Source organism: Diospyros lotus, chromosome 2, assembly GCF_014633365.1.
Source record: "Diospyros lotus cultivar Yz01 chromosome 2, ASM1463336v1, whole genome shotgun sequence".
Taxonomy (NCBI): domain Eukaryota; kingdom Viridiplantae; phylum Streptophyta; class Magnoliopsida; order Ericales; family Ebenaceae; genus Diospyros; species Diospyros lotus.
The window spans coordinates 14935946-14951637 of NC_068339.1; the positions used below are offsets into that span (position 1 = coordinate 14935946).

At 41.0% G+C, this 15692-nt stretch overlaps 1 protein-coding gene and 1 long non-coding RNA gene across 2 annotated transcripts in view; both read left to right on the forward strand.

Annotated features, from left to right (window-relative positions):
- LOC127794248 (protein PAT1 homolog 1-like) overlaps positions 1-7332 on the forward strand; it is a 39561-nt gene extending 32229 nt beyond the window's left edge. The window contains exon 5 of the mRNA XM_052325193.1: positions 4124-7332. Within this exon, the coding sequence (XP_052181153.1) occupies positions 4124-6357 (2234 nt within the window). The 3' untranslated portion in view covers positions 6358-7332. The remainder of the gene's footprint in view (positions 1-4123) is intronic.
- Positions 7333-8767: 1435 nt separating this feature from the next.
- On the forward strand, positions 8768-13476 carry LOC127795950 (uncharacterized). The gene is made up of 2 exons (XR_008021895.1): positions 8768-10138; positions 12829-13476. It is a non-coding gene; the product is annotated as an uncharacterized LOC127795950 (long non-coding RNA).
- Positions 13477-15692: the final 2216 nt, after the last annotated feature.

Below are 15692 nucleotides of genomic sequence, written 5' to 3' on the forward strand. Positions count from 1 at the left end.
AATGTCGTGTTCAACCATGACGCCTGTTGGGCATTTCTAACTCCATGCCAGTTTTACAAGTATATGTGTCACACAAACTTCCAAACATATCCCATTACTTTTTACTTGTTGTAAAGGTGAAAGACCTTATGTTCAACCGAGACACAAGTCCAGGACATCTGGGTTGTATACTTACTGCTTAAACGAATTAGAACCACTTTGTAAGTTAACAAAATAAAAAAGGAAAATCAATTATAAAATAAAAGCATTAGATATAAACAGCATTCCCAGTGCATGAGGCTTCCTTCTCTGGGAGGGCATTTCCTGCTCAGTGTATTTTTTTGGAACCACAAATACATGCATACGTTCAAAATAAATTGTATTTCAAAAGGAAATATCCGGGGCCTAATCTTGAGCTGACCCTAATCATTGATTTTGGGGAACTGTCATCAGAGCGATGTCCTATCGTTGTGTGGTGTTCGGTTCAGAATGAAGTTATATGTGTTAAAGAAACCAAATCAATTTTTTGAAACAGAAAATGAGCAGGAAGAGTTGTGATGATCACATCTTGATCAATGTAATCAGGCTGTCCAGAATGCTTAATAGCTTTTTTTTCTTTTTTTCCTTGTGAGGTGAGTGGTGGCTTTGTTTCATATTTAGACTACCCTGTCATCATGATAGAGGGAGCATTCAACCTAAAGACCACATAGTTGAGACTAACTGAATGATACGCAGGATAAAGTCTTTGATATTGTCTGTACTTTATTCACGAGTCAAAGAGAGAGCTGATTCCATTTTTTTATGGCATTTTGTTTGTCCCATCATACATGAATCCAGACTCAGTTCATAGAAGCATCTGAGGTGACTGGCTATACACGTGTTCAAATCATACTGAATTTTGTTTTTCTTGGTTCTCCAGTCATACTGAATCACTTGTGTAAGTTGGTTTCAGATGTCTTTTCCAGGTGCATAAACATTTGAGTATTGTTGTACGGCTATAAGACTTATCTTTTCTGCCTTACAAGAAATGACAAAGTAAGAAACAAGATTATATGTAGAAAGGTTAAAGTGACACCTATTGAAGATAAGATGCTAGAGATTTAATTTAGATGGTTTGTACATGTGAGAAGAAGACTGAGACACTTGTGAGGTGAGCAGATGAAATGGAAGAAGTTTGTAGCAGAAGAGGGAAAGGAAGACCAAAGAAAATTTGGTGGGAATCCCCTAAATAGGATGTGACCATGGATAGAGATGACTAGAGATTTAGATTCTAGAATTCTTGTACTGACTCCTAGTAGGATTAATGCTTGCGATTGTTGTTTTTTTATGCATTAAGCATTGTCCTACGTCCTTCCATCAGAATGAATGGTGTGCATTATGGCAAGGGTTTTTTAGGTCCCTACTTGTCAAGGAAACCCTTCCTGCTGGAGGATGAATTCTTAAGACTTAAACAATACGACTTTTTATAGTTTCTCATAATTCTCAGTATGGATATAAGGAAAAATGTGGATTGACTTTACACATTTTCTGAGGCAATCCTATAATACCTCCACAAGCACATTACTGATTCAAACTGATTATTCAAATTGCCTTGGCACACAAATGATATATAGCAATTTGTTTTTCCTCTGCATGCACAAAGTAAATTTATCTAAGTTCTTGGGCCTGATATTCTTGCATAGTCTTGAACAAAATAGGTCTATCATTGAGGGTTGTGGCACAGCCACACAGGTGATTAGATAGGTTTCCTTCTACACAGACATGTGCAGTATGCATATGGACATGTCTTATATTTAACCTATCTAGTTTAGAGAGGGTATTATGTGAGTGCTTTTTTCTGTCTTGTTCTTTTTTGGCTTAATGCATTTTTTCGTCTCTGAACTAATCAAAAAAATAGCTTTAAGGACCTCTACTAAAAAGTGCCCACTATTCATCCCTAGATCAAATTTATTGGTACACTTTTTGTCCCTAACTTAACAGTCGTTAAAAGAGGCGTTAAATTTGCCTCGTTAGCACTGCCACGTTACTCCTATTATCCTTGTCAGCACTGTCACATCACCACACATATATACACACATACATATATATATATACACACACACACATACACAGAGCACACCAGCCATGGCCGCGGCTATAGCTGGGCTCCCCGACCAAGGCCAACCGACTTTAATGCCCCCTTCGATTTCTTTTCACACACCATCAAGGAGATGGGTTAAAATATGTAACAGATCCAGGAGACCAAATCGATTGACACCCACCCCATTTTAGCTTCTAAAAATCGCGAAAATAGAGACTGGTCGCCACGAGTTGGGCCCATTGAGCAAGAATGAAGTAGGAAACCCTTAAAGATTATCGAGATAGACCACCAGAATAAGGAAATCCCTCTGGGAACAAACATGAAACCCACAAACGTAGAAACGCGTCTGCATATTCAACTCTCGCGTGGGCGGGAAAGTCAAAAATTGAAAAATCAACCTTGAATCTGTTCTCCAACCACAAGAACGCATCTGATGGGAACATAATCCTTATACGCAAACACGCACAACACTCACTAGCGCCATCAGAAAGATAAAAAACCCAGCATTATTCTATTATGCTCAAAATCCTTTACACCCCCTCTCTCTCTATCTTGCCCAGATCTGTTCCCTGACCCCCGGTGGTCGAGGAACGGTTGGGGGTCAGGGACCAAGGTTCGGGGGTTCCCCGACCCCCAACAGCTGGCTGCCGCCATGGTCGGGGAGCCTAGCCATGGCTGCGGCCATGGCCCCCAGTGGGGAACCCTGGGTTCCTTGACCCCCAACCGCCCAATCGCTGGTTTCCCGGACCTAGCCACGGCTGGGTCAGGGAACCCATCCTTCCCATGGTCGTGGTCGGGGAGCCCAATTGTGGCGGCGGCGGCCATGGCTGGTGTGCTGTGTATATACATATATATATATGTATGTGTGTATATATATGTGTGTATATATATGTGGTGATGTGGTAGTGCTGACAAGGATAATATGAGTGACGTGGCAGTGCTGATGAGGTAAATTTAACGCCTCTTTTAACGACTGTTAAGTTAGGGACGAAAAGTGTAAACATTAATTTGATCCAGGGATGAATAGTGAGCACTTTTTAGTAGAGGTCCTTAAAGCCATTTTTTTGATTAGTCCAGGGACAAAAATGCATTAAGCCTTCTTTTTTCAAGTGAGTTACATAAACGGGCTTGGAGAGGATGACATCCATTTAGTGAGAGGTGGTGTTAAAAGGAAATACAAGAGACTGCTGCAATAGACTATAGTGACTATACACACAGAATTTCCAAAGTCAACAAGAAGGCACCTGTCCTCCTACATGCCAATTGTCTAATTCCCTCCTGGATCTATGAAATTATGTGAATGGAGAGAAATCCCCTCAAATGAATTACTAGAAGACAGGTGCAGATCCTTTCAAGCTACTAACAGAGTTCTATTACATAAAAATATCAGTTGTTTCTCTCATTCTGTGTACACCATATCTGGATATGCAAGGCTGTTACCCAGCCTTTGGCTATCACGAACATATGGTAGGGTATTTTCCAAGAATCAAGTAGATTCCTGACCATGTGAGGTGTTACCTGCTCAACTCTGAATGCTGTGCTGTGATAATGCCCATGAACTCGAGGCTGTTCTTCTCCATTAAGTTTCTTGTAGCTATTGTGGCATTGCCTTTTAAAATTGTTCACAAGTTATGGCTTAGTGTCCTTCATAGCGCCAGGCATTATGATTTTTTATTTGGATCACCAATTTTGTGGCATTTTCTAATAGGTTAGAGGAAATCTTAAGGTGTCTTTTGGTCTTTCTGACAATGGAATATTTAGCCCGAGTATGTTCATGTGATGTAAATTGAATATTAGTGTCAGATAAGAAACTCTATGGGGTCTCCCTGTAGCCAAGCACAAGAAACAAATAATGAGTACAATATTATGCAGGATTATGATTATTAGTATTAACCATCTGAACTTTTATCAAGTGCAATTGTAATTCATTTGTTGATGTTATCTGGTGATATGGTTGTTTCTAATTCACTTTGAAATCCATAAAGATGATTTCCATGGTTACATCTTTTTTTCTAGTTCCTTGGGCCAATTCCCTTACGCTTCCATAATTGAAATTTCCTGCAGGTTCATCAGTCACTGAATGGCAACAGGAGGCAGATTTCCCTGACTGGTTAGATCAACATATGTTTGACACAGAAAATTGTCAGGAGGGTAAGAGATGGTCATCACAGCCACATTCATCTTCACTCCATCTTATGGAAGCAAAACCCTTGGGCCGAACATCATCATATCCCCAGGAGCAACCGCAGCAGCACTTTTCCAGCGAGCCACCCTTGTACAGAGCATCATCATATCCTCAGCAGCAACAGGAGCAACACTTTTCCAGTGAACCTCCCTTGTACAGAACATCTTCATACCCTCAGCAGCAACAAAAGCAACCTCACTTTTCCAGTGAACCTATTTTTGTACCCAAATCATCTTTCACATCATTCCCTCCGCCTGGTGGCAGATCTCAACAAGCTTCACCCCGCAACCATTCGCAGCACCTAAATATTTCATCTATCACTGGTGGTCATCAGATGCCCTTTTCTGCCCCAAACTCTCCTTTGTCTAGCTCTAATCTACACTTAGCTGGCTTGCATCATGGGGTGCATTATGGTGGAAATATGGGTCAGGTAAACCCTCCTGGTCTTTCTATTAGTAGCCTAACACAAAACCACTGGGCCAGCCACGCTGGTTTGTTTCATGGTGATCAGTCCAACCTCTTAAACAATAGATTCCGACAACAGTTCCCTCACCAGAAAGGACTATTGTCAACACAGTTAATACCAACCCAACAGCAGCTCCAACAGCAAAGGATGCATCTTCCAGTTCAGCCATCTCTAGCTCATTTCTCAGCATTGCAATCACAAGTGTTTAATGCCCTTCCTTCTATTCCCTCTCATTTGGGTAAATATGGATGGGCAGATATGAGAGATCAAAGACTTAAATCTTCACAAAGGGTTAGACAGAATATGCGATCTATTCCACAAGGCTCTGATTCTAATGACCAGAAGACTGATAACTGTTACCCACAGTTTAGGTCAAAATATATGACAGCTGAAGAGATAGAGAGTATTCTCAGAATGCAGCATGCAGCCACACATGGCAACGATCCATACGTATATGATTACTATCACCAAGCTCGTCTTGCAAAAAAGGCTGCTGAATTGGGTTCCAAGCGCCGTTTCTGCCCTGTCCACCCAAAGGAGGTTACTTCTCGATCCCGTAACAGTGCAGAATCGCATCCTCATCTCCATGTTGATGCGCTTGGGAGGCTCTCTTTCTCCTCCATACGCAGGCCTAGTCCTCTACTTGAAGTTGACCCTCCTTCCTCTGCTCTTGGCAATGGCAATTCTGAGCAGGTTTCTGAGAAGCCACTGGAACAGGAACCGATGCTGGCAGCACGAATCATGATCGAAGATGGCCTTTGTCTTCTTCTCGATGTAGATGACATTGACCGGCTTCTACAATTTAGTCAGCCACAAGATGGTGGGACTCAGCTTAGAAGGAGACGGCAAGTCCTCCTGGAAGGCTTGGCAGCCTCACTTCAGCTTGTTGACCCACTTGGAAAAAGTGGGAACCCAGTTGGGCTGGACTTCAAGGATGATATTGTGTTTTTACGGTTAGTTTCACTTCCCAAGGGTCGAAAGCTCCTTTCTAGGTACCTCCAGCTTCTCTTCCCAGGCAGTGACCTTGCTCGAATAGTTTGCATGGCTATCTTTCGTCATTTGAGGTTTTTGTTTGGTGGTCTGCCCTCCGACGTGGGAGCAGCTGAGACAATTACTGATCTCGCGAAGACAGTTTCCACTTGCATTAATGGCATGGATCTTAATGCCCTTAGTGCATGTCTTGCTGCAGTAGTGTGTTCGTCAGAGCAGCCACCGCTCCGCCCCCTTGGTAGCCCTGCTGGAGATGGGGCCTCGGTTATTCTAAAATCTGTTCTGGAGAGGGCAACTCAACTCTTAACTGGTCCTCATGGTGCTAGCAATTGTAGCACACCTAATCCTGCCCTGTGGCAGGCCTCTTTCGATGCTTTTTTCACTCTTCTGACCAAGTACTGTGTTAGTAAATATGATAGCATAGTGCAGTCCATATACGCACAGTCCCAGCCAACCACTGAGATTTTTAGTTCTGAGGCTGCAAGAGCCATAAGCAGAGAAATGCCGGTCGAACTTCTCCGTGCCAGTCTTCCACACACTGATGAACTCCAGCGGAAACTGTTGCTAGATTTTGCTCATCAATCCATGCCCGTTACTGGAATCAATGCTCATGAAGGGAGCAGCGGTCGAGTAACTCCAGAATCAGTGAAGAGCTAGCCAAGGGAGAGCAGATATATGCCTGGTTCCTACAAATTATCTTTGTGGGGTTCTACCATGCACTTGGTGGGCCATCATCAGTTCGCAAATCTACCCGACCAGTGGAACCGCAAGGTGTGCAATTCAAAGCCTAATGTTATTGGCTACCTCCCCATCTCCCCCCTCTCCTTCCTACCCCCCCCCCCCCCCCCCCCCCGCCCCCCCGGGGGGAAAAAAAAAGAAAAAAAAAATGTTTGTCATACTCTTTGTCTGTCAAGATAAACTTAGTTGTTGCTGTATAAATGTGTATTATATCAACGCTTCTTGAAGGGAGCTCGTGAGTACAAGCCTCTCTGTTTCAGTGATGTTCTGATGAATATACAGACATCACTGGAAGTATAAAGTATGTAGTAGAATGCACAGGGACAGGGTCATCCATGGGAGAAAGCTTCGCCATCCATGGGATAATTTTTTAGATCCTTGTGATGTTTTCCCATGCTTTCCCTCTTCATCCTCAATCTTAACCCATTCCCCCCCCACCCACTCCCCTCCCCCCCCCCCCCCCCCCCCGCGTCTCCCCCCCTTCTCTCTCCCCCTCTTCCTCATTCCCTTTGCTTTCAAACAAATATGGCCAAAGGGAAAAATAAAAGGAAAAGCAATTCTGGCTGATTTTGAAGCAGAAGAAGATTCATCATCAACGATGGCAAGTACTGAATGAAGAAGGCAGGCTCAGTAATGAAAGAGAAGACCACAAACATCAGCTATTGAAGATGCTTGTGTGGGTAGTAGTTTGTTTGTTTGTTGGCAGTTCAAACTTTATTGTTAGTTTAATGGTTGAATTGAAGATATTGTTGCTGTAATATCAATCGTGGGATTGTATTTTGCTCCATTGTTATATCAGGTATCCTGCGTGTGGCCATGCACTGTAACAACATTTCTTAGGCTTCAGGATAATGGATGTTACTGTGATTTATGTGAATCAACTTTATGATTGCACTCTCTCTTCACCGTGCGGTCCGTCCATCCAAAAGGTTCTCCTTGGTAAACTTTAGGGTGGGTTTGATTGGAAAAAGGTGAAAAAAGAAAATATTTTTTAATTTCATAAAAAATAATTTTCATCTCCCCTAGTGATTTTTTATGAAAAATGGGCTGTTAAAATATATTTCAATATGTTGTATTATGAATTTTTTTTATAAAAAATATTAAATATTAAGTAATTAAACATACAAGTGTGAATTTTTTTATTGATGTGACATTTTTTATGAAAAATAATTTTAATCAAATACACCCTTAAATTTGTTTATTTGTGAAGAATGTTTTTTATTTTTATGTTTTTATGACATCTGTAAAATTATATTAAGTAAATAATAATTTTAAAATTTAATAATAAAAATGAGAGGTCAATAAAGAAAGCTGAAGGATAAGTAACGGTAGCAACAAATGTGAGACAATTGGTGACAATTAGCTAAAGCTGAAGGAAGTAAATAGTGAAGAGGAGAGGTCGATGGAACTGAAGTTGAATGAAGTAAGGGTGAAAAGGAGAGGTTGATGAAAGAGACTAAAGGATACGTGGCTAATTGGATTCGAATTAGGAGTTGTTTAGTATAAAATTATGTTTTTTTTTTTTCTTCTTAAAAATAGGTGAAAAACATAGTTAAAATTTATAAAAGAAATAGCAGAAAATAATACAAATCTGAGAACAAATTTAAAGAAAGGCTAAAAGTGCACCCCCTTCCGGGGGGATCCGCCCTTGATCTCACACACACGTGTCATCAAACACATGAGTAATGTATCTTCCGTGACACCTTGTGAATTGGCGTGCGTAAAGGTCTAACAAACCACGAGACGAGACGAGACGATCTCGACGAAGGCCTGGCACGTGCAATGTTGTTGAAGATATATATTAATTAATTATTATTATAGTAGATGATTTATTTATTAAATGACGGCAGAAGCGGTGCGTGGGTTTGCAACTCCGTATAATAATAAAGGAAAATGCCTTCTCCCGAAAGGGTCGCTCTTCTTCCTAGTCACGTCGCTCTCTCCGCTCTCTCTCTCTCTCTCTCTCTCTGGGGGGCAAACGCCGACTTTCATTCCAAATAATTTCCAGATCCCGGTGGCCCTGCTGTCTCCGTCGGAACCCTAAAGCCCTAAATCCGAACTGTACATCTTTTTATACAGCAGCTGCAGAGAAAGAATGAGCGAAGAGCAGCTTCCTCGAGACCTGCTGGTCGAAATCCTCAAGAGACTGCCAGTGAAATCTTTGCTGCGGTTCAGGTCTGTTTCCAAATCCTGGTGCTCTCTAATCACCAACCGAGAATTCGTAGCTCTTCACATGGATTACAACTCCAACAACGCTCGCATTTTCGTTAATAATAGGCATCTCCAACCACGCTTATTATCTCACTCCCCGATATATTATAAATAATAATTCATTTCTTATTCTAATTTTACCTAAAAAATTATGTTTACTCTCACCACATTCCATAGAGCCGTTGAGAAATGTGGGGAGCAAAACATAGCTCCTCAACTGTAGGGAGCGATTTCAAGCCCCACAAAAATTTGAGGAGTGACTTGACAGGTAGGGAGCAGCGTTGGAGCAAAAATTTTGAGAAATACTCTCCGAATTTTGACTTAGGGAGGCTGCTGGCTCTGCGTTGGAGATGGCCCTGCTTTTACGGAGCCCTGTTCCCTACACCTTGACAAGTACTCATCTGAATTGCGTACGCAAGAGCTTGATTTGCGTGGGAAATGATCGGGGCTCCTATGGAACTGATTTGTTTTTATGGAACCCTTCTATCAGGAAATTTGTTACCCTTCCGACGCCTGGAATCACTTTTAAATCTCACGGTGCATATGTGTTTGTTTTTGGATTTGGGTTTGATTCCAAAAGCAATGGTTACAAGGTGATGAGAATTGTTTATCTTCAAGGAAGAAATGGGTTCAAGAAGGTTCCGCCTGAGGTCGAGCTTTATGAGCTGAGTACTGGTACTTGGAGGGTGATTGCTACTGTTGCGCCTCATTACGTGATGTGTAACTATTTATTACAGGCTAAGATGAGTGGTGCTGTGCACTGGCTTGCATCCAGTTCAACCCAGATCAGCGGGGTTGCTACTATGATTGTGGTTTTTGACTCGAGTGATGAGGTGTTTAAGGAGGTGAATTTGCCGAACAAATTAGCCCACAAATCTTCTCTTGAAATATCTATTGCAGCACGTGGCGAATCCCTTGCTTTGTTCCACTACTATTGAAGTTCTTCTTCCATTGGGTGTTGTAGTGTTTGGGTGCTGGAAAAATATGGCATGGATGATTCTTGGACTAAACTTTTCAATATGGAATTGTTGCGAGGAGTAGACATGGTGTTAGGATTCAAAAAGAATGGTGAACTTCTAATAGTAACAGTCGATGACAAACTACTGTCTTATGACCCAGATGATGAACAAGTTAAGGATCTTGGAATTCGTGGGAGAACGCGCACTTCTGCTACGCGTGAAAGTTCATTGTATGTTTATTCTTACATTGAAAGCCTAGTTCTACTCAGGGGCGGATTTAGGGGGGGGGGGGGGGGCAGGCACGGGCTGCAGCCCCCCCCCAAGATTCAGCCCTCCCCCAGATTTGCAAGGGAGGAGGGCTGAAATGGGTTATGGATCTGGGGGCCAGCCCTCCCCCAGATCTACTCCTAGATCCGCCCCTGGTTCTACTTGATAGAGCTTATGTGGTATTGGGCTATGATTTGGTCCCTGGTTTGCTTGGAGAGGATGACAGTGAAATCAAGGACTGTCAGTGATCCAAAATGCTTCAGGTAATATACATTATTTTATAATGTTTTGACATTCTTTTGAGTATCAAAGACTGACAATTCATCATGGTCCTTCTTTTAAATTTTAATGCTATCCTGTCTGCATTGCTTTGCAGTAAGAAGTTGGTTCTCTATAAGCATATATGGTTTTGAGTATTTACCTTATTTAGTTCCCCCAATAATCCATAAAATCCTAATCTCATTTTGATTACCTTAATTTTGGAGAATATTTGGGGGGAAGATCTTAGCTGACAAGAATATTGGAAAAGTTGGGAAAAGATTGCAAGAAACTAACTCTCTACCTCACTCTTTGGAGTTCATATTCCAGTTGAAATGCATTGAATACCCTTTTTATGTTCCCCTTTACTGTGATGTGGGGCAAGTACTTAATAAAAAACTATTTCTGTTCCTTTTTTTTTTTTTTTTTTTGCAGTAAGCAAGAAACAAAGCAAGTCTGTATTTGTTCGTGTTACCTATAATACTGGACCAAGCAAGTTTGTATTTTGTTCAACACTTTTTTTTTAATATTATTAATATAAAATCCAACATTCAAGATCAACACACGGCTTAACACCCCACTTTAACCTAGTACACTGAGGCAGTAAGCAAAAAACAAAACAGCAGCACCATTCCTTTTTAATTAGCACCCATCCCTGTTCCTCTCATTCAAGCAAAACAGAGATAACCAGAAAGAGGAATACAAGACAAAATCCTAAACCAAGAGCCAAAGACTATCATAACAAAATCCTAAAACAAAACCGAAAAGCAGCAAGGCAAAGAACAGAAGACTAGCATAAGGAATACACCGGAACAAAATCCTAAACCAAGCAACAGAATATAACCGGAATAAGGAATTCTGTGTAATGCACCAGAACAGCAGGAAAAAACCAGAACAGCACCAGGCCATCACCCTCAAGTCCATGCAAGCACATTTGCCTTCTTCTATGCATCTATCTTTAGCAGAGCCGGTCCCTTGTTGAAGCAAACAAAACCAACCACAACCCATAAATTTACCCAACAACATCTAATCCCACTAACTAACAGCAGCCTTACTGCAAGAAACCAACTCCAAAACTAGCCAAACTGATGCAATCACATCTATTATTCCAAAAACCATGCCTGATGCCCCAAAGTCCTCTTTTCTTTTAACTGCAGTCTTAGCTTGATTATCAGCAATCAAAATTGATCTCATGGAATATCTGTTGAAACCTTGCCAAATGTAAAACTGATGCAAACTTGCCAATCTTGTATAAGGAATCCCACATTTGCCAAGATTTGGAAAAATATTCAACATCTCAGACCCAACTTACAGTGTTGTAAGAATCAGATCCAATGATTATCGGCACCCTTCTTGTATGATGATATGATAGAGATAATTTCAATGCTTTAAGAATTGCATGAGTTTGAGAGTCATTTGAATCTTTAATCTTGGTAGGACACAAAAACATACATAAGAACACACCATTACTATTTCTCAATGTACCGCCTATTCCAGATAAATCAGGCTTGCCACAAGCTGCCCTCTTCACATTCCATCTCGCCTCTTCAGGAGAAGTCCATTCAGCAACCTTTCTACAGTTGTTTATTGGCTCCAAATTTCTTAAAGGATTGCAATAGGAGATTAAATTGTTATTGATGTAGGGAAAATGAATCACTTGAGCTTGAAGGCATATAGAGAGCCTAGTAAGAGAAATTTCAATCGTATCCTCAACTGAAACTGGCAGCTTGTTGAAGATTACTTGTTTATTTCCAGCCAAGTAGTTCACAAAATGGAAAAGAAAAGAGTCAGCCATGCCTTTGGAACTTCCTGTTAGGCAAAGAATCCCACTGATCAAACAACTCTTTTAGAGAACGTGGAGAAATCCATTGCCTTCCCCATGAACTGAAGATTTTGCATCATAGCCTCCCAAGTAATACTACAGCAAAGAAATAAATGATTTGAAGTTTCTGGTTTCTAATTACATAAAGGGCACACATTAACACTGCTGATAATTCCCTTTCTGGTCAAATTACCTCTATGTTTAATTCCCCAAGAATTGCTAACCAAGTGAAAAGCTCTACCTTTGAAGGAGCAAGGCTTTTCCGTATTTCAGTATTTGTGTGCACCGAGAGAATTCCTCTCTTGCTGATTGCAGAAAGATTTGACTGGAAAACATCCACCTGCACTGAAACTCTGCACAGTATGATAAATATGTTCCTATGTGAACTTGCACACTTGATGTGTAGATAAGGAATCTATTTCAAATTCAGACTACAAGTTGGAATGGGCTTTTTTCCTTCTCTAAAGTATGAAGAACTATGAAGAGCACATTTTCTTGCCTGTTGTGATATTTAAGTTCTGTTAGCTGACCATTACTCAGAAAAGCCTGAATCCCTATTGGTCATTGCAACCACTTCCAGCTGTATATGCTTAATGATTTTAAAAATTATGGATCTGTTGCGACCAAAAAACTTGAACATTATGCTGGTTCTTGAAGCAGTGGAGTGGGCAATAGCGACGTGTTTTCATATCTGAAACTGGTTTTAACTTCAGGAATTTTGCTCTTGACTTGGGATTTAGATGGATGACATAAATAGCTTATTTTGATGACATCTTCTTAAATGAACAAAAGCCCCGTAATTATTCTCAAGGATGGGTGGTTATGGGGCCTTATTGGTCTACCCTGACAGTGTATACTTCGTGGATTTTGCAGGCAAAAGCTACAATTGTGGGGCATCCTTGAAGGGAGCTTTTGAGTACAAGCCTCTGTTTTGGTGATGCTCTGATGGATATCTAGACATCACTGGAAGTATATAGTAGAATGCATAAGGCCATCTCTAGGAGAAAGCTCTGCCATCCATCGGACAATACATGTCGGTCGGTACTAGTATAAATAGATTGTTATGTAATGTTTTCCCATGTTTTCCGTCATCAACTCCCCTCCTGCGAATATATATATATATATATATAGCGAAGTGAAAAATAAAAGGGATAACGATTCTGGCCCATTTTGAAGAAGATTCATCGTCAACTGTAGCAAGTGAATGAATAGAAGGCAGGCTGTGTTATGAAAGAGGAGCACAAGACCACAAGCATCAGCTACTGAAGATGCTTGTGTGGGTATGCAGTAGTTTGTTTGCTTTGTTGGCTGTTCAAACTTAAATGGTTGAATAGAAGATATTGTTCCTTAGTATCAGTTGTGGATTGTATTTTGCTTTATCAGTTACCCAATACTTAGGTGTCTTTGCTGTGGGTATGGCCATGCTTTACAACTATGGATGTAACCAATACAGTACCCAGCTCTGTATTAGTCTTCTGAAGGACGTTACAGTGATTTATGTGAATCAACTTTTGTCTTTTATGATTGCACTCTTTCGCTTCACTGTGTACTGTGCAGTTATCCAATTCAGCCTATCCCCGTCAAAATATTCTCTTTTAGGAAGCCTTTTGTTTTTCTGCACCAATTCATTTAAAGATTGGTATATTCAATTTGCTCATGAACCCATAGTTATATTGGCCGGTATCGGTTGATACGGATTGTACTAGTCGAATTCTGATACCATAATATTAAACGGTAATGTTATTTGCATATTATCTTTTGACCCTCAGCTCTAAGGAATGTGTCCCCACCACAGGCATGCTGGCAACTACAATTTCATTACTTTGTACGATAATTACTTTGTTTTCTTTGCACAATAATTATTTTTAGAAATAATTGTTCCTTATAATTTTAATTACTGATTCTTCCATAAATTATAATTGATGCCAATCGAAATGTATTATGAAGAGATGAGAATCAAATAAGTTTCCGCAGTAAAACAGATGTATAAAATTAAATAACCTTATGTCTATGTAATGTCATTTTGTAAGAAAAATATTATTATATTCATACATACATGCATACATATTTTTAATACACATTTGTTAATTCCTTTGTAGCAATACACTTGAAACAGCATCAATGACAAATTCAATTTTGTGCAATTCAGTATTTATGGATGAACTTTACTTTTAAGTCATTTAAACAATTATAACTTTTGTTTGAAAAAGAGTTATCAAGTGTATAAATCTAAATACCATTGTCTGATTTGGGAAGAGTGCCCCTTGCATGTGATCTTATTTGAAAGTGCTGTCTATCCATGCAGGCATTCAGCAGCACCGCCACTACCCTTGTAAACACCCCCGTCCGGATATCTCAGTCGTCCGAACTATCCGAACAAGAGTGCTTACGGGAGGAGAAAAGTAATAAACACCAGACAAAGACCACCCCAGCATGCATACACAAAAATAAGAATAGCGGAAGCAAAGTTCAAGACATGCATGCACTACGGGTAACCCCGCTAACACAGCGGTCACAACATAAGTAAAAGAATACAAACTCCTGTGCCGACACACACGAGACTCGAGAAAAGACCTGGCACAGTACGAAATAATAGAGTAAATTCTACTTAGACATTAGAGTGGATAGGGATTGACGAGACTGCCTATACACCACATCGACTCTGCCGTTAAACCTGACTCCCTTGCCATGGCTCACGCCGCCACTACCTGGAATGATGGAAAGCAAGGTGAGTCGAGAGACTCAGCAAGCATAAGGAAGAAAAGGCTGAAGGCTACACAAAACCAGAAATCTCACCTCAGAATAAACTCCCAGGTACACACAAGCCATGAGACGCTACAACACAACAGCTCAATAGCATAATAAAATAAAAGCACATACCGGTCCTTGGGGCCCACATAAGACACTTGGCATCCAAGTCCCATACCAACCTGCCGCTGCTCTGAAAGGCAATAAATATCTCCACAAACCTGTGCGCTCAATCTCGGGTCGGTACTCCCGTCACCCGTATCCGTCGGTACTCCCGACAACCGAGCCATAGGCTCTCTCGGAACGGTACTCCCGTCCGAGAACTAAATACTACCAGTATCCATGCAATGCACATAAAAATGCAATGGTACAGTGAGCATCAACGTGATACAAGGCGCCCATACATCCAGGCATCAGGCCATGCTCCGCCCACATAGTAAACCACACGCCATGCATATATCGCGCTGGATGCAACCTAACCAATCTAGAATGTCCGTGTCCAAGCATACTCAATAAATGAATATCCCAACATGCATCCAGTACCCATGTGCATATCAAATCATGAACAGTAATACAATGTATCTAACCATGCAGTAAATCACATACCGGCAGAACTTGTCAGCAGTGCGTGGCACCGGTCAACGGCCAGTGACTAGGAGTGTCCACCCGACGGTCCACATCAGGGCCGTACGATAGTCTACTCCAACGTCACCAACAACCGACCCCTGCCCTACTACTCGATAGCTCTAACCGAACCATAAATAAATCCAAGAAAACTGTAAATAAACCCGATAAAATCGTAAATAAACCCACACGTCTAGGAACCTAGTCCCCAAGATGGTCCAGCATCATTCCCAAAAGGAGTGGGGGCGGTACAAACCCCCATAGGCTCACAACGGATAAAATTCTAGAAGTCTCGGATTTAATTTAAATTAAATCAAATGAATAATAATTCAACAAATAAGGCAAGTAAGGGAGGTGATAAAATA